Below are 23197 nucleotides of genomic sequence, written 5' to 3'. Positions count from 1 at the left end.
AGCAGGAAAGGTCTGAGAGCAGGCCTGTCAGAGATGATCTAGGCCTACAGAATTTTGTGTTAGAGCAAAAAGACCTATTTCACCTTTCATTCTGTATTTAAAAAATAATTAAAAAAAAGTGGAAAATAATTTTACTTTCAGTAGTTTTAAGGTGGAAAACAATGAAATCAAAAGAACAATTTTGGAAGGAGAATTTCTTGAAGATGAAAAATTTGTTTTCTATGTCTAGGTAAGATAAGTACATTAAGTATGTCTCCCTTTTTACTGCTCATAAAAAATGCTGTTTGCATAATAATAGTTTGCACTTATAACTAATGGAGTTTATAATAAAATATTTCTTTTCCAGATAGAAGAGACTCAGGCATTCCGCAAAAAGTTGAATAAGGATAAACTTTTACATGCTCCTGAGTTTGTTATCGAGCCTCGTTCTCACACTATCTGGGAGAAGGAAAATGTCAAATTTCACTGTTCTGTGGCAGGCTGGCCAGAACCCCGTGTTACATGGTAAGTTTGTATCTCTGCTACTGAAAGTCACCACATAACCAGCATGTGAAGTTATCTCAGTTAACGTGTTATTTTTTCAGAAAAGATACAAGTTCAATTAAAAAAATCAGGTACAGAGGCCTGTCAAATGCCTTTCAAGTCACCCTGTACAAAAAGAAAGCAAAATATGAAAAGGCAAAATAACACTTTGTGTAACAACCATGCAAATACTTTTTTTCTTTTTTTTTTCCACAGAGACACCCAATATATTCTTTCTGCCTACTGATAAAGAAAAAATAGCAGTAGTTTAATTGACTGTCCGTTCTATCTTTAAAATAAAGTTTTCCAAATACTTCTGTTTAGTCTACAAATGCCATTAATGTCATCAAAGCCTTAAGGCATGCTTTGGTTAAGAACTAGCTGCTTGGCTGCTGAGGACTTGTAGTACTGAATCCCCATGAAACTGAAATCTCATGATGCAGAGTATTCATAGCAGACTCAACGTAAGTTAAAGACTGCAGATAGATCCAAGCCCACCCAAATCTTTTGAAAGCTATTTGGAGTCTACTGGAAACTTTCTATACACTTGAATGGTCTTTGGACCAAATCTTTACTGTAAGAACTCCAAAATATACTGTTATCCTTAACTGAGGGTCTAATTTGACTCTGGGGTTAAAGTTTACTCTGACTGGAGTTTAATTTAGCTTAATTAAGAGTGACTTATGAAGTTTTACTCTCTCACCATCTCTTTTGGTGAAAAAAACCTCAGCAAGTTTTTAAGATCATAAGTAATAACCATTTTTCAAACCTAAAATGAGATTTGATGCTCATTATTTAATTTAAAAAATTCTTCTAGAATGTATGGTTGTGTTTATAAGATGAACAAAGAATAAACCTGTGTTCAGCATTGGACATTAACTAGGAATAACTCCTATGGAAATAGTATTGGTTGAGACAAGAGAAAACATTATGTTAAGTAATACTCATATTTTGCAATTTAGTATTTGATTTCTTAATGGGCTCTGTGGTAATTATAGGTCTAAAAACTATAATTTCAGGGCATGAGAAACAGTGCTACTAAGTCATACATTGCCAGGCCAGAGCTGATGCCCATGAAGTCACTTGGTCTCTCTCCTTAAACGATGACAACAGATAGCCAGACTCTGCATGGATGCAATTTTCCCGTCATGTAAGGGTTGCAAGTGTCCAGTCTTGACACTCCTAGAGAGGATTCCAGACAAACCCTTTGGGTGTCGTCTCAGCTGGACATAAGGAACAGCCAGCTACCCTTGTGGCAGTAATCCAGCTCTGTAACCTGAATCCAAACCAAGAACGTGACAGCTGGGCCATTCTCACTTCGGTTGAGATTCACATTATCCCAAAACCCTGACATGGTTAAAGCAAGCCTTCAGCTATCTGCCTTGCTTTCATTGTGAACCAGCCTTTCATCTAAGTGCTAAATGTGGATGGTGGAAATTAATACAGCATTTTGCTGTACATCTGAATTCCAACGGGATTTCAGTTCGCCACAGGCTACTAATGGAAAAAAAATAGTTCACAGCCATTTCAGTTGGTGTCTTTGCTCTGAGAGATAGAATGGTGCTGTCCTGGATCTGTCAGCTCTCATTCAACATTTCTAATATAATGTCAGTCATGTTTTCCAATCATTTGTACAAGCCATGGAGACTTTTCAGTGGTGTGCATGATAAATTTTAAAGCTTCATGTTCTTAAAAAAAACCCACTTCCTCTGTGATGCAGCTGTTCTGGCTCCCTTGGAAAGAGCATATGGAAAACCCAGGACACTTGAAACCAGTAGCAAGAAGCATAAAACATAAGTTCATAATGACAGTGGGAGATTGCAGTCCAACATTAGCTAATGACTTGGCTGCTCTGGAATTTGCATTTCCAGAAATAACATGTGGTCCTGCTGACACATGAGCCATATTCTTTCCATAGATGAATATAAATAAGCAAACATTGAATAAATTATTTTTTACTAACTTGGTAATGAAGACAAGAGAGGTGAAAGTATTTTCATTGCTGCTTAACTCAGCTTGCTTCTGCACCATGTATTGCATGCTGCTTAACACTCTCACTGCCAACAGGATCCAAGGGTCACCCAGCCCTTCGGAGAAAAGCTGTAGAAATCAAGGAGTTATGTCCCATTTCATAGGATTTCATGTTCCCTGGAAAATATTAGGAACTGATGGTATTATTCTGTTTTCTAAGCTATTTGACACATAGGCAGAAGTTCCCAGGCAGATCAGTCTGGGTGGCATCATTGCAGAGATGAAGTGAAGACTTAGAGTGAATGAATTTACTCTTAATGGAGCCATATATTATTCTTTGCTATAAGTCAATATAATGGGGTAGAAGACCTATAATGGGGTCAAGCTCCTCTGTAACTGTTTGAAATCTGGAATTGAGGTTATTGACATGCATTGAGTCTCTTTTCATGGACATCTTGCTGAGGGGACAATCAGGATGAAAAGCAATAGGTTTATGATCCTCACTCACTTTGGCACTTGGAAAAATCTCAGTGTACTACTGTGCCCAAATATTTGTAGCCAGGGAAACATTACTTATTCCAAAACACTGATATTGCTGAAAGGCAATTTTCAGATTTATTGTGAATATAGCTTCACTTGAGACATATTAAACTACTAATATCCTTGGTAAGAATAAAATAGCTTATTACTGACTTCTTTGGTGAAGTGGGCCATACCACTGACAGCAGAGCAGTTCCTTTTCCTGATTCAAAATCATGAGAGAAAATTACCTTTAAAATCCAAAATGAAGAAGCAAAGCTTTTTGGCTGGATGACTTATGAAGAGAAAGGTTTATTTGAGCTACATCAAAGTGAAAGATGCTTTTCTTTATCCTAATTTGTATTTCCACTTACCTTACATAAGAACCTTACAGGGAAAGCTCTGCTAAAGGAGGTCATTATCTTAGGGAACATTGTTTCTTTATAGGCATCACTTCAATCCCAAATGTACTGAACACAACTCAGTGTTTAATTTTATTAGACTCCTATTGCTAGTTTGTTCCATGTTAATAATGTTCACTTAAGACAGAATTCACTTGAATATTTACTTGGTTACATCCTGTATTGTCCAGAATGACTGACTTCATGTGCAGTGATTGGTGAGGAAGAATCTACCATGAAGCACTGAACTCTCCCTCCCAGAGTCTCCAGCTCTTTATAGAAATTCTGAAATTACCTCTCGCTGCTGAGTGGTAGCTGTTCATTCCTTCCTTCAGATAACTTACTAGGAATTTCAAACAGTAAACTTTTTCTATCTGAATATATTCCTGTACCAAGAAAACACTCATAGTGTGTACTTGTAAAGGCAGAAAAATTTGTTGTAGTACAGGTCTTTCCAGATCCATTGCTGCAATGCACTTTACCATGAAGATTTTTTTTTATAAGCAGTCTAATCCTGTTTGCATCAGGGCTTCTGCCAACTTAGCTATGCAAGTAAGAAATAAATTAAAAAAAAATATAAAAAATTGTCTTTCTACCTGAATTTTTTTGTGAATATGTGGGTTTTAAAAGTAGATGAAATATGTAAACCAAATGTGTATGATATTGAGTAGGTAAGCATGCTACAGAATTGCCAGTGTTTGCAATTAACAAAACTCTAAGGTGTTGCCCATGGTGACTTCCTGATTCCTTTACAAACACTAACCTGAAATTCATTCTAATGTAAGTTGGTTTTCACCTTGTTCAATACTATTTTCTCACTTTAATAGGAAAAAAAATTTACCTGAGACTTGTCAAAGTAAAAGAGTGAATCTTTAAATGCCGCTTAATAATTTTTTCCCAGGAAATCAGACTCCAGTTTATCTAGGAGAAACATGCAGAAACTGGTATTCTATTTCAAACAGCAAGAACTTAACCTTTTAAAGTATATAATTACACACTTCTGTTTGGGACATACTGTTTCTTTGTCTTTCCATAGGTACAAAAACAATGTGCCCATTGATGAACAGGCTCATCCTGGCAAGTATATAATTGGAAACCGATATGGTCTGCACTCGCTGGAGATCAGCTCGTAAGGGAATAATGGATAATTTAACAAATAGCTTAAGCTGAAATATTGGTATAGATCACGACCTGCACAATGTAAACATATCTCTTGGTATATGTGAGAGATACCAAGTTTTTACAGCTGAGGTGAATGTTGTCTAGTAAATGTAGAAACAATTATGGGTTTTCTCAGTGGAGAATATGCAATTTACTTAAGTGAGTACTTTATTTGGATTATTATTCTGTTTATGGGTGAGTCAGAAACATGGGACGTTTGTGATTACTTTTTCCATTTCTTTGCTGAATGACTACAGTCAAACATGAGAAAAATCTGGTCCAGGGTTAAAATGAACTTGGGTTAAACCTGGTTCTTACTGAAATGAGGAACAGAACTGAGATGTCCTCACTTCGTACACAAGAAAGATCTTAAACAGTACAGCTTTGCATTAAAGAAACATTGAAAGCATGAAATCTAATCACATAATTTGACAATCAGCAAAACTCTAGATTGGACAATTTAGATACTGGTAGGTGCCCTTTGAACATATTTTTATCATCTCTACCATTTCTACAGCTTTCACATTAGGCATCACTCCATAAAAGACAGTAAGTTAGAGCTAACCTAGATTAATAGTATTAGATAGTTTTTTTCAATTGTATTCTCAGTTTCAAAGATGCAAGTGATATTTGAAAATAAACCTGTATTCCAAACATTATATTTTTAACATTGAGAAAAACTTAATGGCTACAATCAGTTCAGTGTCCAGTGTGTCTGTATAGGTTTTATGCAGATTTCTGAGTTGTTTTTTGTTTTTTTTTTAATCAAAAAATAAGAAAGGTATGACAATGGGGTAAATGGGTGCCATGCCTAATAATTTCTATCATTTTAGATGTGAATTTGATGACACTGCTCAGTATCGGGCCTCTGCTATGAATGTTAAAGGAGAAATTTCAGCATATGCTTCCCTTGTGGTAAAGAGTAGGTTTGCAAAGCATTTCCTTTTTTTTTTTTCTTCTTTAGATGCATATTACTGAGTTCATTTTGGTGGCTCAGGAGCCTTTACCTCTTCTTGATAGTGACTGGAGTTGCACTTTTTTTGTCTAGGGTATAGAGGAGATACTGATGCAAGTCTTTTGCATGCTGGAACTCTTTCCTTTTCTCTGGGCCGTAAGTTGCAATATATGTTTGTTTCACACACCCATTTACAGTTGTGACGTCATGACAAATAAGAATATTTTGTAACATTATTTTAAAAAGAAGCAGGTCTGATTTACAAAGGTACTGAACTCTATCATTTCAGATGGTGTTAGCCTCTCTCACAGGGGAAAATGTCATTGCCTTCTGGGTCTATGGCTATTTGCCTGTGTAAGAAACATCCTTTCAATATTGCCTTTGGCTGCAGAATAAAAATCTGTCAAAGAGAGAGACACTTTGTATCTTTCAGTTTGTAAAACATAGTCTGGAAAAAAACTAAGTGGTGCACATGCATAAGTAAAGCAGTTAACTAAATGATTTTTATCTACCGCTATGGAATCCCATACGTTGTGAAAATGCATGGAAAACAGGCAGTGTCCAATTTGAATATTTTGTATTTACCAAGGTAAAAACCTGTAATTTGTTTTACCTGCAACCCTTACATTTGGAAGTAATTTACCATCTTGTATAGATACTTTCTTGATGAGAAATTCTGAAGACAGTCCACTCGTGTAACGGGATGTGTGTGAAGTGCCCTAGGGCTCCTGTGCATGGAAGGCATGACCAATCAGATTTACAGACATTCCTTTTACTGTAGCAGCAAAAATAGGATGAGGGATATGCTGCAAAGGCATAGTAGATGTCATTTTTATACTGTAGCTCTGAAAGAATAGAAACAAGGTTATGCACCACATTACAAGATGCAAGACCACAAGTTTCCAATATAATTTGGGATTTGTCACTTGGTAATGGAAGGTGACGACCTGCATATCTTCACTGATCACAGGAAGACTGTGAGCTACCAGTGAAGGGTACTTGTGGAAAAGGAAAATGTGACCCTAGGTTTTATCAGCTGAGGTGTTTACTAAAGAAATATGGATGCCCCTGTGCCATGTACATGCAGCCATGTACATGCATGTACAAGTGAAAGGCACTTATGATATTCTGTCTGGAAAACTACACAACTCAGGTTACAAAACATCAGAAAAAAAGTTCAGGAGCAACTACAAAAAGAGGCTACTTGAATGCCAGGAGGAATGGAGAGCTCATTTTATATTAAAAGCTTCACCACATCCTCTCCACTCCCAACTTACATAGCTTATAAAAATGAAGGTTGAGTGGACATGTGAAAGCCCTGAGATGGAGCAGGGAAATAAAAGAGCCACATAAGCTAAAGATCAGTTTGACCTGAACAAATAATTAATCATAAATAGAAGCCTGATTGAATTATATATATTAAAAATATGATAAAATAAATGCTGCATCAGAAATTTTGGAAATTCTGGAATGATATTCTGCAGGAGCCTCTCCCTGATAAAATGAACTAGATGTAAGAACCAGAGTTGTGTGAATAAAGAAATAATTGATTCTCTGTGATAGTAAGGACTTGGATTATTTGATACTGCAGTTATCTCTGAATATGATTGCTGAATATATGTTGTCTCTAGTTGAATCTTAAACTTTACCTGTGCTTGTATTCATAACCAGTGGGTACTCTTGCTTACTGCTCTCATCACAAAAGGAAAGATAAAGTAAACAGCAAGATTTTTTTTTCCCCATGTACAGTTGGCGTGAGCCCTCATGGCTATGCTTCCAGGTTTGAAATCAGCTTTGTCGACACATTTGATGTAGCCTTTGGGAGAGAAGGTGAGACAGTGAGTCTGGGCTGCAGTGTTGTCATCAATCCTGATATCAAGCGCTTCAAACCAGACATCGAATGGTACAGAAATGGTGAGAATGTTTGACAAGAAGAAATATAGACTTATTTCACACAAATATTTCCTTACTTTGGCATATATGAATGCTATAATTTGGTCATTACTTTTCAGATTTCTAAACAGTAATATTTTTTATTTTTCAATTAAATGTTTGGCAAAATTTAGCATTTTGAAATGGAACCTGGGAGAGAAAACAGAAAAAACACTGTGAAAACATCTTCTAGGATTTCTTTCTTGAATAGAAAGAGATTTAAATTAGAATCATTTTGATCAGCTCCAACATCTATGTGGTCCATCTGCATAGTCCACAGAGCTTTTACTATTTACTTAATGTGTGCTAGTAAAAAATCTGTTGCTCTCTGGTGTTACACTTTGAAAATTAAGATGAAATTGTCATGATAACAAAGTTAGCTTTAATTCATGCTTGTCTTCTTAGAGTGAAAGTTGCAAAGAAGAATAATATCTGCCCTGCACATTTGGGACATGTTCCTCAGTAGATCCAACTAGTTCTCGTAATTAAATTCTCTAATTTGTAGGTGTTCTTATTACACCATCCAAATGGGTCCAGATGCACTGGAGTGGGGAACGAGCTTCATTAACTCTGACTCATGCAAACAAGGAAGATGAAGGCCTTTACACTCTACGAGTGGTGATGGGAGAGTACTATGAAGAGTACAGCAATTATGTCTTTGTTCGAGGTAGGATATTGTCTTGTGAACAAAACTCACTAGAGAAATGAGGAAAAACCTGGCAAAATCAGACTCAGCCATTTTAGGTCCTTATTTTCTGATGAAAAAAGAATAATGATTTTCTAATAATAGATTCTAACTGTCAGTTGCTATCTGTGGAAAAAAATAGTGCATACCTCAAAGCTTTAGTGTCACATGTTAGAAGACTTCTAAACCACATTGGCATTCTGAGGAGGAAATTTAGGGTAATGAAATAACTTCACTACTCTTTCTCAATTTCAGCCTGTGAAGAATACTGAACTTAAGTCATAAAGAGGAAAAATGTACATAATAACTTAAAAATATATTTTTGTAACCGTCTCACTGCTAGCTGTTCTGATCAACAGTTTGACTGACATTTGAGGGGTTCTCATTAATGCACAATGCAGGAAAAAAAAACAATGGAAGTGTAAACACAAATTTTGACACCTGAGAAAGAATAACCTCATGCACCTCATGACAGGCTGGGGGCTGACTGGCTGAAAATCTGCTTTTAAGAAATATCTCTGAGGTCCTGGTGGAGACCAAGGAGAACATGAGGCAGTAATGTGCCCTGGTCACAAGGAAGGACAGTGGCATCTTAGGCTGCATCAGGAAGACCACTGCAGCACATGGAGGAGGTGGTCCTTCCCCTCTCCTCAGCATTGGTGAGACTCATCTGGAGTGCTGGGTCCAGTCCTGAGATCCCTAGTACAAGAGAGACATGCACTGACTACAGTTAGTCTAGCAAACGGCTGTGATGGTGATTAAGGGCTTGGAGCATCTCTCATAAGAGGAAATGCTGAGAGAGGTGGAACTATTCAGCCTGGAGAAGAGAGGGCTTAGGGGGAGTTTATCCATATGTATAAATACTGATAGAGAGAAATAAAGAAGCTTGGGAGGGACTTTTTACAAGGCCGTGTAGCAACAGGACAAGGGGTAATGGCTTTAAACTGGAAGAGGGTAGATTTAGGTTAGACATTAGGAAGAAATTCTTTAGTTTGAGGATAGTGAGACATTGGAACAGGTTGTCCAGAGAAGCTGCAGATGCCACAGCCCTTACTCCAAAGTGGCCATGTTGGTTGGGGCTTTGAGCAACCTGGTCTAGTGGGAAGTGTCCCTGCCCATGCAGGAGGTTGGAACTAGATGATCTTTAAGATCCCTTCCAACCCAAACCATTAAATAATTCTATGATTCTGTGATTCTATGATTCTATAATTATTTTTGGTGGTGCCAATGCCAGGACAAGAGGCAATGGAGACAAATTAAAACATAGGACAGCTCGTTTTGACATAAGAAAACACTTTTTTTCTGCAAAGGTAGTTGAACACTGAAGCAGGTTACCCAGACATGCTGTGGACTCTCCATTCTTGGAGAGATGTAAAACCTGAATTGACATGGTCCTGAGCAGCCAGCTCTGGCTGACTCACTGTGAGCCAAGGGCTGGACTAGACAATCTCTGGAGTTATCTGCCAATCTCAACCATTCCATGATTCTTGAAAGTAAAGCAGCAAACTGTAGAATAAAAATGTGATTTCTCAGAGTGTTTTTTCCTTGTACCATGAAAATCTTCCTTGAAGTTCTATTAGAGACATATTTCTTTAAAAGGAGCCATGGCTATCAGGTTGCATGATGATTCTATATCTGTCCCAGCTGCTAGAAGCAGCTGAAGCATGAAATGCTAATTCAAAAGGCTCTGAAAATTCTTGGCTCTGGGACCATATTAAGAGTGGAACTGTGTTGCCAAGTCCAGCAGAGCTCTGTGAGATAACAGCCTGCTTAGAAAACATGACTGAAGCAGAGTTTTCATTGCAGAAAGAAAGAGTCTACTAAAATGAGCATCCATGACAGGGAGCAGGGCTTGACTTTCTTGCTTTGTTTTAAATTGTGCTGCTGTAAAAATAATTTATCACTCTTGTTCCTGTTACGTCTTCTAGCAATGTGTCTTCTAGATGTGACCTGACTGCAAACCCATGACCCCTTTCACCAGAGGATCTTACTAGCCTATTGGTGTGTTTGCCAGATTCTAATTGGATTAATTATGTTCTACATTCCTACCTAAACGGTTCCCACAGTCTCAGTTGTCTAGCATATTCATAATTGTAGGAAAATCTGGTACAAATGGCTAGCTCTGGTATTTAAGCACAAGCAGTTTTCTTTCTGTGTCATGTGTAGAAATCCCTGTGTATGGATGGAAGTGAGCGATGCACTCATCAGGCTTATAATGTTAATAGGCTTTGAGAGCATGTGTGACCCTTCTGCCATGGCTACAGGTCAGCATTTGTCAGCAAGCCATAAGGGACGAAATCCTAACCTCCCTGAGGCTGATCAGCAATGTTGGTTGTCCCAGGTATTTCCCAGTCTGTCTTGGAAAGAAACTATGGTGTCTCATGTTAGTCAAGTGGTAAATACAGGCATTTGAAACCTTTTGTATGGAGATCACTGAAGATGCATTGTTATTACTCTTAATATTCTTATTATTTTGTTATGTTAATTGGATTCCTCACTCTGTACTTAATTGTTTTTAAAAATGCATCGAATTAGCTCTAATTAGAACCTGGACACTCTACCTTTGGCCCAGCCTCAGAAAGTCCATGCAGTGCTGTTCTGCCTATAAGAAAAGTGTAAAGGGTGTTTTTGTTTTTGTTTTGCCTTATTTTAATTTTCCCTGAAGAGTAGTCTTTTAATAATGAAGCATGTTAAATACTCTTGGAAGACTTTTTTTTTTTCTGAAATTCAAAAGCATAAAAAATAGAGAACACTGTATATTGTAATACAAAATCCTGTAGTGCTTTGGAACATCAAAGCTTTTAAAGAAGTCTAGGGTTTAGATAGAATGTATGAACAATATTTATTAGCCTTTTTTTTTTTAAAAATTCAGGTATATGCATCTTCTTGTGTAAGTTGGGTCTTCTTTTGAAGTAACTGGCTTGAAAAATGCTATCTGTAATTGTACAACTTGATGTTATTCTGCAGAGAAACAACCTCTCTTTGAAAGTCTTTTATACAATCTTCCTGCAAACGTTATTTTTCTTTATGTGAAAATTACCCCATCTCAAAAGTTGGACTCTTCCTGTGCAAACAGTAAAATTCCACAGTGTCCAGCACTGTGCTCTGTTTTTTAAAGCTTTAGATAAGATATGATGCTGGAGTCAAGGCCCTTTGACACCAACAGTCAAAGATTTGTGATAAACACTTGAAAGGAAGCATATGCTCATCCTTAAGAAGGTTGTATTCCACAATGATAGTGTATATGTACTATAATTAAATTTCAAAAGGTTGTGATACCTTTGCAGTTCATAGCTAACCAAAAAAAAAGGAAGGACTATGTGTGAAAATAAGATATTTAATTCAGTGTTGTCTATCCAATGTGGGAATAATTTTGATTGAATTATTGCCTGGCTGTAAGGCAAGATACCAGCCTCTTCTCCTAAGTAGAATAGCAGGTAAATATATGGACTGCAAGTTTTTAGTTCTCACAGCTACCTAACTAGAATGCATGTTACCAATTTTATTTGAAATGCCTAGGTGAATTACATTTACAATATGCTGTGACATATTAAACATTTGTAAATGTGGCAAAGAGAAAACCAAAACCTAGAAAAGCACTGGCAATATAAAACCAAATAATTTTTTAAGCCAGTAATACAACTTTTTTTTTTTTTTTTACCTTTGTTCAGTAGGAACAGAGTTTGGCTCCTAAAGTTTAATAATTGTGAAAAAACTGTGGTTCACATTTGGAAACATATGTCTCCATCCTTACAGATGCTGATGCTGAAATGCCTGGAGCCCCTGGTGCACCACTGGATGTGCAGTGCTTGGATGCCAACAAAGATTATGTCATTGTCTCCTGGAAGCAACCTGCTGTTGATGGAGGAAACTCCATCCTTGGATATTTCATTGACAGGTCAGTGAGCAAGCTGGACTGGAGAGTTTGTATTGCTCCTCATTCTAACTCAAAAACCTAAAAGAACATTGAAAAGCAGGAGACAAAATGGTCATTATTATTTTCATTCCTGTTGCTGGCCGGAAGAAAATTACTTTTATTGTTTTAGATTAGCTAGGCCTGATGTGCATGAGAAATGAACTAGTCTCCTTCTGGCAACTGCAAAAGATACATGTATTTCATGTCCCTTCAAGTGTGCTAAAGCTGATGCTCCTTAAAGCATCCTAGAGTGTACTTCAGAGGGTTTAAACAGTGAAGGGAGTTTTGCTCATGTCCCTTCCTCAGTTCAGGAAAGCAGGGGTGCAGCTGTGAGAGATTTAGTGCAGGCCCACATGGTACTTCAGCCCTGACTCCCTGGTGCAGCTGCTTTCTTGTCACCAGTGTTCAACTGCTGAGGAAGCTGGTATGGACCAGCCAATGAACCCCAGTAGCTGGTGAAGCTGTAAAGGGGTGGGAGGGCAGGTACTCCCAGTTTGCACTTTTCCCTTCCCAGCACTGCTCTTGCTGTTTACATTTTTCAGGTGTGAGGTTGGCACCACCCACTGGACCCAGTGCAATGAGACTCCTGTGAAGTTTGCTCGTTTTCCCGTCACGGGTCTGATCGAAGGCCGCTCCTACATTTTCCGAGTCCGAGCTGTGAACAAAGCTGGTGTTAGCCTTCCCTCCCGGGTGTCAGAGCCTGTTGCTGCCCTGGATCCTTCTGACAGAGCCAGGCTTAGAAGTAAGGTGTTCTTTTTGCAGGTTGCCTGAGAGGTTTAAGATGTCGCAACTCACTCTAAAAAAGTCAATAAATTTGACTATGTATTCATAAACCTTTGAAATCCCACTAGAGGGAGCAATGCAAAAACAAAATAGTCTTTGGAGACAGCTTGCCAAGAAGAAATCCTCTCACTTCTCTTTGCACAAAGTGCTCACATGGCTTTGGCTGGCTGTGAGGCTATGCTTCCAATTTGCAGGAAGACAGGAAAAGGCACAGGAGAACTAATTGCCTAAAGAGACTTGCTTCTGTTCAACCATCAAAAAAAAGTGAACAGATCCTATGAATAGTGCCTCTCTGTATCACAGACAAGGGTGGTTGGTTCTGTGCTCATGTGACAATCAAAGTCTTGCAGTAACAGCAGCACAGTACAGGCAAATATGATCCCAAGCTCTTTGCTTGAAAGTGAACATTTTACAAGTTGAGGGTATTTTTCGCACAGCCTGGCAACGTCCCAGACATTTTGCTTCCAAATCCACCTCTACCCATGTGCCAAAATGATATGGCTAAACTTAGTTCTACTTTTTAATGTGGTTTCACTATTTAAAATGGTCCCCTGTGAAAGGGTATTGTATGCAAAGCTACATGGCTCCCACTGTGTGTCTTACATTAACGCTGCAAGGAACAGACTGCAGTCAGATAATCAAGGTTCCCATTGAAAATACAAGCAAAAGGCCAGAGAAAGGAGTTTTGGCACTGCTAGGAAATATTTTACTCAGAGAGACTTGAAACCTCAAGTCTGGGGGAGGCCTCTTCTCAATAGGAAGTGTGGAAATTGCCTCAGGAGATGAAGTCTGGTCTTGGTGGCCAATTCCCATTATGTCTCCTCCTCTCATTCCTTTGTGATCCTCTGATCTCGCCACCTGCTCCCTCTAAGCTCAGATTTCCAAAATAGATCAGCCAGTGTAAAGGGAAGCACATGGAGGTGAAGAACATGGAGGTGAAGAATTTGCAAAAATTATTCCTTACAGTGCATTGACCTGGTTAAAAGCTCAATGCCTAACTGCAATAATTTGATGACACAGACATGCTGGAAGAGCCACCCAAATCATATCAAGTTAACATGTTGAGTCAGGCTGAACTGTTCCTGTTTGTGACTGTGAGGCATGATTTGAAAACTGCTAATGTGAGGGAAAGTGGTTAAAAAGAGACAAAGAGCAGCCTAAAGGATTTGGCTGTTCCTTTAATGAGTGAGCTGTTAAACCAAATGAATAGAGTACAGAAAATAAGGTTGAAGTTATTTCTCTGAAAACAATTAACTGAGTGTGCCAAATACCACTGCTTGTCACCTAGGTGACTTCAGTGACATTTTAGGAAGGAATAGATGTTACAGTGGATTAAATTTTCTAGCTATATTGATTGCTGAACTGCTCTCAATATTCAAGCCAGTGAGCATACAACCAGCTTGGGTGACTGGATTGCTACATGAGCAATAGTTACACCAGTGACCAAAAATGGACCTCATATGAATCTTGCAAATGTCAGTTCTGAACCATAAAGGAGTTCAGTTTTTGTTGTTTCAAAAGTCCCTGAAGTCTCCCATGTTTGTGATACTTCTGACATCTGTTTCAGGTCACCCTTCTGCTCCTTGGACTGGACAGATTATTGTCACCGAGGAAGAACCTGCAGGTAAACACAGCCCTTTTGCCTACAGAAGTCTCATGTGAAGCTGGCTGAATAATTAGAAAAAACTCCAAGTGAGTTCAGTGGACTTTGGCATGCACCCAAAGTTCGTTGTTCTGAGAGTCACTTGACCTTGAGTAACTCCCAACTTGGTTGTTGAGGTGAGGTTACATTATTCAGAACCTAACAAATAAACATGCTTCCTTTAAAGGAATGGCATTTGAAACTAGTATTTAGAAGATTTTTGACTCTGTGTTTAAAAAAAAACAAATCAGGTAACAAGGTATATTCATACTCCTTTTATACTTTAATTATAACACTAATTCTGATACAAATCTGAAGGAATTAAATGCCAACTCCCTTTCATATTTTTCTCCCCTGTTCTTCAGAGGGTGTTGTTCCTGGTCCACCTACAGACCTCCAAGTTATTGAAGCGACCAAGAATTATGTTGTTCTTAGCTGGAAACCTCCTGGACAGAGGGGCCATGAGGGTATCATGTACTTTGTGGAAAAGGTAAAAGTGGACAAAATCTGAATCATGTTGTATCAATCTTTTACATTTGTTTTGCCATCTCTTATGGACTTTTAGTTACCTTTCATTTCCACCTGAGACTTTCATGCTATGGCCAGGACTAGAACTTGTAGATCCTCATTGAGATAATGTAGATTAACTAGGAAGAAAAGAAAGATGGGAAATAAGAAAGTGGATGCAGAATGTGTCACATGCTGTAATATTCTTTTATGAACTGTGTCATTGACCTACTCGAGAGTAGACAGGCTGACAAACTTCCTCTATAATGACAAGGCACAGAGCAAAGTCACATGTTTTTATATATATATACATTAAATATATATACACATATATATAAAATCTGTATAAATGTATTTTGTCTGATTGGACAGATTGTGAACAATTTGGATAGAAGCATTCTGTGGGAGTTCCTTGGCATGAGCACTTTCTTTTCCAGCTGCCTTTTCATATTTATCTTCTACATTAACTTTACATTTTCTTCACCCACTCAACAAAGATGACAATTTATTTTCTAGAACAGAATCAGTTTTCATTTCAGTGTCCTGATTTTCAGAGATACTTTTTGCATGGCTGCTAGAATCTAAAAGATACCATCACCCTCTTCACTTGTATTTCATGGCTCACAAACTTTTTAATTAATAATTTTTTCTGTCAACCTAGAAGTGTCATCATGGGAGACATAAATATCTTCCAATTGTGTGTTTTTCATCTCTCTTGTGAAATCTCATCTAAATAAATGAGTTTCACTTAGCAACAGAGGATAAATATAGGAATTTTGAGTTTCCACATAAGAAAGCTTTTTAAGAACCTATTGTATGCTGATTAATGAGAACTAATGTCACATAGTCAGCTAATGTTTTCCTGAGAATTTGAGATCCCTCAGAAACCAGGACCCATTACTTGAAATTGTCATTAATGTAAATCACAAGCAAAAACTAACCACTAATCTTAGTGGTATGAGCAATCCTGGTATGCAGAACTTCTAGCCACAGAAATAAAAACAGCTCACAAATTGCACATGTGTTATTTTTAAGTAAGGGCAGATCCTGATTAATTAACACCCCAAAATATTTTAGAGGATGACACAGGAACACCTAGAAGCAACGTGGTAATGTTAGAGTTTTAATCTTTGGAAGTTGTCGAATGTCTGCAGAACTTATTTTGAAGGTGGTCCAGAACTGGGTGCAGTTAACAAGAATATCACTTCCCGAGTTTAGCTTTGATATGTGAAAACCACTAAGCTTTTACATACATTTTCTGGAGTAGATGGACATCTGGCAAATTCATAAGCTTTGAAATAGGCTCATTCTGTGGAAAGGCCTCAAAAAAAGGAGCGTGACACTCTGCTCTCCATAGCAGACATCCATTTGGTGGTCCAGGCAGAAAGTCTTGTCAGGTTAGACACTCAGCTTTCAGAGACTTTTGTTCCAAACGCAATTTCTGGGTTTGGCTGCAGTGCATTGCTGGCACAGAGGACTGGCAGAGGGTGAACACCGAGATCCCCGTGAAGTCTCCTCGTTTTGCAGTTTTTGATTTGGCTGAAGGCAAATCCTACTGCTTCCGAGTTCGCTGCTGCAATTCAGCTGGAATTGGTGAGCCTTCAGAAGCCACTGAAGCCACTGTGGTGGATGACAAACTTGGTAAGTGTGCGGCCAGATGTATTAAATTACCTCCCCAATATCTTTTCAGTTTATGCTGTAATTGTTCTGTCTAAAGACAAATAGATGCCCAATAAATAACTGAGGCATGAAGAGTGGTCAGCAATTTATTCCCTTTAGCTAAAATATTTTTTGTTTGGGTTGTTGAACCTTTAATGTACAGTCAGATGACAGATGCAAACCAAGGGAATTAAGCTGCAAATAGCAATGCCAAGAACTGCAAAGGCAGTGAAAGAAAATGAAAACTCAAGGAAGTAGAAAAATATTTTGTTTTACTTAGAGTCTTTATTGAAAATAAGCCCAGACATCAGCAGAGTTTAACCTTCCTTCTTTGCCAAATTAAACAAAAGTGAAGAATTTAATACTTACATGAATGCAGAGACTATTTCCACTGGAAGAAAAGCCAAAATGTTCACCACAGTAAAGCATCAGTAGCTATGTCTACATTAGCAATTTGTTTCCAAATGGCAGCACAGATTTTATTCCAGCTCCCAGATTGTCTCTGTTTGCTTTTGGTTCATTCAGTTGATTGAATTCTCAGAGCAGTTTGGTGCACATAACCTACATTATTTAAGAAGATTATTAAAAGGGCTCTTCTTGAAAAACATTTTAGATGCATTTTGCTATTTAACAGGAACATTTGTCTCTGACTTATTCTGTGGACTGCAAAAAATCCTTCAGTGTACACCTACCACATTTTCCTTCTAGAAAGCTCCAAATCACATCTCTGGTGCAGATGTTCAGCAGAAGGGAATTAACAAAATCTGATTTGAAGGAAATGTCCATAACCATAGGCAATGGAGATGTGAGGAACCTCACCACCAGAGGCCTGAACTTACTGATTCTGTCCTGTTGCATCAGATTACTTGACTGAAATCAGAGGAGTTTTGAGAGGTTAAATATGTATTAGTTGTGCTAATACAATCAATAATAGAATATCACTCTTATTTTATTTGTAATTTTTGACTGGCTAGTCACAGATTTATTTCTTTTTCTCTCCTACAGATATTCCCAAACCTCCTGGCCATATTATGCCAACCAGGAATACAGATACCTCAGTTGTTGTCACCTGGACAGAGCCTCCAGGTGCCAAGGAGCTGGTTGGGTACTACATTGAATCAAGTGTAGTTGGATCTGGTTGTTGGGAACCATGCAACAACAATCCAGTGAAAGGCACAAGGTAATGGGGTCTAAAGTATGGAAATGATGGTCATCAATTCTTGATTTACTGGGTGTAGTTTCTTTCCAGCCATTAATTGCTCTGTGGTAACCAGCAGGCTGGAATCACTCTTGCAGGTGATGTTTGTAAGAAGTTATAAAAACATATTTCAAAAAGCAGTTATTGTTCAAAAGGAACTTATAATCATACTTACATGACAAAAAATTAGTCGAGAGGGATTAAACACAGAGATGGCTAGTGAAGAGAAGCAGCTCACTAGTTTTAGCTATTGTACAACCTATCAGTTTGATGAAAAACAGTACAGCAAGGAATGACTGAAGTTACAAATGGGGGGAACTAAACTGCACACTGTTTGAAAGCAAAGTCCTTTGTTTTGGAAGATTGCTGTAAACATGTCTGGACTGTATATCTAGAATGCCAAGAGGAAATGTGGGCTGGATCACTCTAATAATGTTACTCTCTAACTGCTCTTTTGCTTGCAATTATCAATTGCACCTCAATTCAAGAGAGATATCGAGGTGCTGGAGCGAGTACAGAGGAGAGCAACGGAGCTGTTGAAGGGCCTAGAGAATAAATCTTATGAAGAACACTTGAAGGAGCTGGGAATGTTTAGTTTGAGAAAGAGGAGGCTGAGGGGAGACCTCATCACTGTCTACAACTAACTGAAAAGACATTGTAGAGAAGTTGGTGCTGTTCTATTTTCACAGGTAATTAGTGACAGAACAAGAGGGAATGGCTTCAAGCTGCAACAGGGGAGGTTTAGACTGGACATTAGGAAAAAATTTTTCACAGGAAGAGTGGTTAGACACTGGAATAGGCTGCCCAGGGAGGTGGTTGAGTCACCATCCCTGGATGTGTTTAAGGGTCGTTTGGATGTGGTGTTGGTGGATGTGGTTTAGGGGAGAACTTTGTAGAGTAGGGATGATGGTTGGACTTGGTGATCCCAAGGGTCTTTTCCAAGCTGAATGGTTCTATGATTCTGTGATTCTATGTTAATGAACAAAAATATTGGGTATAAACTCACATTTCTTGAACTTCAGTCTGCAGTCAGAAAGAAATAATAAAGGTTTAAAACTTAGTGAGCTCAATCAGATTTGGTTTTGTTTGAATAAGAATGTAATATTCAGAATCTAAAGGAGTAATTGCAGTCCATGCTTGTTATGACTGATTATGCTTATTTGTAATTGCTATCCATAGCAACCCTTATTAAAACAAGTAAGGCTCTGCTAAATAGTCTTTGACCAACTTGATTGTTTAGAAAGGCATTATAAATGCTTAATACATCAAAAATACCTAAAACACCAGTTGCTTGAGCACAAGCACCACAATTTCCTTGAAGTATTCTTTTGTGCATTCATATTGCAACAGCTGTATGGGCCATTATTAAATACTTTCATATACAATTCTATTATTTATATTGTGGTTACATCAAGTATTGGGGAAGTTTCATGCTGTTCACTTATTTTAAAATACAAAACACGATCTTTGTTCAGTGTAGAAATAAAAATATTGCTCTGAGTTACTATACATTGTGATGTAACTACACTGTTTAGGTTCCTGTCACTGCATTTCTAGTCAAGGTGATATAACATGTAATGCAGTCAGGCACAGGCTATCTGTTAACTCTTGGCTTTTCTGGTTGAGTCAATCTCAAAGCATGAGCTGTAGCTCATAGTTTGCATCATGCAGCACATTTTGATCTTCTGAAATTTTCTTTCTGCACATATCCTTGTGAATGCAAATTATTTTAAAAAGTCTGTGGGTAGGGAAAATTCTGCTCTGAAAATTTTTATTCAAGAATTTTCCTCCAAAACAAAATTTTGATTTTGAAATACATTTTGTTTTCCACATTATATTTGCTTCCTACATGATTGCATGATGTCAGTGTTGGTAGTACAAGACACGGCGTTATGAAGTAGAACAGAAGTGAAATAAAATACACTTAAAATACCCATTGAAAAATAAATATTGTTTTAAATAAAAAGTTTAAATTTCCAAACCACAATTTTCTGAAAATAAATTATTCCTGTCTTGGGAAATTTTATGTTTTCAGGATGTGCACCACAGGTTTTTTCTGTGCTCATTAGGTAATCCAGTAGAAAAACTATTCTAATAAGTAAGTGTTTCTGATTTAGATTATTGTGTCATCTATAGAAGCAAGAAAGTGAAAGAAAAAATGAGAGGAGTTTTTTTTTAGTTCCTGCACAATGCCCTGTCATTTTTCTAAACACTGCAATTTTTCATTTATTGTTGGAAGTAGATCATGAGAACTTGTGCTAAAGGTGTCTTATGTCATGAAGATATCCCACAAGCAAATATAGACCTTACCTCTGAAGAGTTTTGCATTGTTTCAGTTGTATGGTTGTTATAGACTAGCAGAAGAAACATAGCACCTATGGTAATACAAAAACTTGTGTAGTCTTAAGGAGAGAGTGTTGGTAAAGAGTCTGTCTGAAGAGAAGTGGTTTTAGACATTATTTGCATTATCTCAAGGATGTTCTTTGATATATTCTGTGTTTTCTGTCATTCATTGAGGTACCTGGGGTCATAGCTTATCCACGGTTTTCGGAAACCAGAATAAGTTTTAGGAAATAAATGCTTAATTTTCCCCAACAAATTTTTATTTTCTTCATAATATTTTCTTAGTATTCCTTTACTGGTTTATTTTAGATTCATTTGCCATGGGCTCATAAATGGTGAGAAGTACATTTTCAGAGTCAGAGCTGTTAATGCAGCAGGACTCAGTGAATTCTCAGATGATTCGGAGCCTATTGAAGTGAAAGCAGCCATTGGTAAGCTATTTTCCTTGCTCTTTTCAGTGGTAAATATGTTTTCTTTAAATTAAGTAAAGACGTTTTAAGCAAGTATTTGTAACTAATTGTTTTGTTTTACAATGCTGTCCACACATTATAGTTTATCCACAGATCACATGGTCTCACAGCCATAGTTTCACAGTCACTGCATTCTTGTAGAATGGTCACATTCACCATCCAGTCTTCTTCAGGTGTTTCTTGTGAATCACTGTAAGAAAGCACTGTCCAGGTCACTTCATAGGTGTCCTGGAAAATGGAATGTCATTCTGATTCCATAAGGTAGTATTTATCACATCTAACACACACCATCCTATATAGTCAGTTCCTAAGAAATTTGTCTCCATACCTAAACCTAATAATCAGTGCAACATGTTTTTTGTGAACCTTCTCTAACCCTATGTTTTCTCCCTTTGTTGATAAATTGCTTCTGCTTGCCACTGCTTGAACTAATCCATAAAGATTAATGAGATCACTGGGCTAGAATAAATTGTATGTCTGCAACTTCCTGACTCTCACTGTATCAAGCCCATATACCTCACAACCTTAGAACAGAGACATGTGGCCTAGGGCAATTTTGCAAGATCATTTTAAAAGGATCAGAAATACGACTTGGAAGTTCTAATACTAAAATGATTCTATGAAATGAAGGTTACTATTAGCTTACCACATTTCTTCCGCTCTGAAAAGCAGATGTTATTAAAAAAGCATTACTTGTGAGCAGGTTGAGAGGTATTCTGTGCATTTCACCTGTTTGTGAGTTCAACCTTAACATTTTGCGTATAAAACCTGTGATTTATCATGCTTTGGATGTGTTGTTCCCTGTATGCATTTCTTCATTCTGTTGATTAAATGAAGAAAAAAGAATGTGTTCTAATTTAAAATGTCTTTGCTGTTTTCTGGCGATTTTAGGGGGAGGATTGCTTCATGGTGTGTGTCCTGAACTGAGTGGTAAAGGTGGTGGACTAACAGACTGCACTGCCGGCTGGGAAGGCATGCATGGGTCCTTCCAGCCTATCTTTGACACAGATGCTTTGCTAAAATGCAATGCTAAATTTAATAGAGACACTCTACCCAGTAGCTCTGACAAACTGGGGAGTACAGGAGACAATAACACGAGAGAAATGGTTAAGGATGCCATCACATCTGCACCACAAAAAGTTGCTGCTAAGCAGGCAAGTAAGTCTCAACCCAGGGATCTTTTGACGCTGGAAAAAGGGACAAAGAAGAAAAACATAGGTGAGAGTTAATAAAATAGACTTCACTGCTTTGGCACATCCAGTTCAGAAGGTTGTAACCTCTGCTCATCTGCACCAGTACTGAACGTGCTCTCCAGTGATGCATCTTCCATCAGACACATTAATTACATGCTCCATTAAGATCATTATGCATGTAGTGGTGCCGAAGCCGACTTTCCAAGCTTAGTGGCTATAAATCCATTTACCAATTTAATAGCTTGTTTGACTACATACTGATATATCCAAGGTACTGAATTATTTCTAAATCACTTCAGTAATTTTTTAGGAGTCTTATTACTGGTGTCTGGCTTATGTATGAAGGAAACAAAATCTGATTATGGTGGTAAGCATGAAAATCTGTGTTGTGTTAGGGTAGACGAAGAACCTTTGTAGATTTATGCCTAATCTACAGTTTATCCTCTGAGACACAGTGCTAATAAATGTTGTGTTGTATCTCTGACTGACAGCAAAATGTAAGGAGGAAAACCTATGAAGTTGAAGGCATATACAGAAAATAATATTTTCTGTTGTCAATACTTAAACACCCATCATGCCTGAGGAATGTGGGGTTTTAATTTCATTTAGGTCCCAGTACCTGCCCAATGAACGGGATTCCTCCCAAGCCCTCTGAAGTGAGTCTCAAAAGGCTTGTGCAAAATGCTGAACAGAAAATAAACTAAAGGCATCTGGGACTAGCTGACAATGAGATAAAACATTAAAGACAAATGGAAATGTATATGATGTAGGATTTCTGTCAGAATTAGGACTTTGAGGTCACAAGTAGAGCTCTTCACTGGTGCATAACGTATTGAGTGTGAGCAAGTGTTTCCCCACTAGACACACAAAAAGCTTTATAAGGAAATGGGTCGGGATAAAGTTAATGATTTCTGTATTGCTAAAAGAAAATTAAAAAGAAGAGGATTATGCAGCAAAATTTTTAATGTAAGTTCCAGTGACAGACATGTTCCATTTCTGGTCAGCCTACAGTGCCTATGATAACACTTCCTTCCATTAAGGTAAGATCATGTGATGGGTGCAATGATAAAATTTGCACAGTGTATACATTTAAAAGGAAATAAATTTTTTAAATTAACAGATAAGCTACATTCTGGGGAGGGAAGAATATGGGTCTGTTTTAAAAAAAGGAACACAACGCATATTGTATGTGTGAAAAATTTGCTTTCAGCAAAAGAAAACAAATCATTGCATCTCCAATTATTTTCCTTTTCCTGTAATGTTAGTTTTAGTTCCTCATTTCTCACAGTTTTAAAGTGAGTCCTGATCACTTACATCAGAGCTGCAATTGCAACACACTC

General features: G+C 37.7%; 1 protein-coding gene across 1 annotated transcript in view; it reads left to right on the top strand.

Moving 5' to 3' along the window:
- The window catches only part of MYOM1 (myomesin 1), a 71799-nt gene that overhangs the window by 18243 nt on the left and 30359 nt on the right, over positions 1–23197 (top strand). Inside the window, exons 4-17 of the mRNA XM_010006927.1 lie at positions 347–504; positions 4450–4542; positions 5408–5496; positions 5623–5685; positions 7279–7443; positions 7967–8128; positions 11903–12044; positions 12605–12804; positions 14413–14469; positions 14853–14977; positions 16452–16635; positions 17659–17833; positions 20504–20625; positions 21556–21573. Of these exons, the coding sequence (XP_010005229.1) occupies positions 347–504; positions 4450–4542; positions 5408–5496; positions 5623–5685; positions 7279–7443; positions 7967–8128; positions 11903–12044; positions 12605–12804; positions 14413–14469; positions 14853–14977; positions 16452–16635; positions 17659–17833; positions 20504–20625; positions 21556–21573 (1753 nt within the window). The remainder of the gene's footprint in view (positions 1–346; positions 505–4449; positions 4543–5407; positions 5497–5622; positions 5686–7278; positions 7444–7966; positions 8129–11902; positions 12045–12604; positions 12805–14412; positions 14470–14852; positions 14978–16451; positions 16636–17658; positions 17834–20503; positions 20626–21555; positions 21574–23197) is intronic.

The sequence above is a fragment of the Chaetura pelagica genome, unplaced genomic scaffold (genome assembly GCF_000747805.2).
Source record: "Chaetura pelagica isolate M959 unplaced genomic scaffold, ChaPel_1.0 scaffold109, whole genome shotgun sequence".
NCBI classification, from domain to species: domain Eukaryota; kingdom Metazoa; phylum Chordata; class Aves; order Apodiformes; family Apodidae; genus Chaetura; species Chaetura pelagica.
This window is presented reverse-complemented; position numbering and strand designations above follow the sequence as displayed.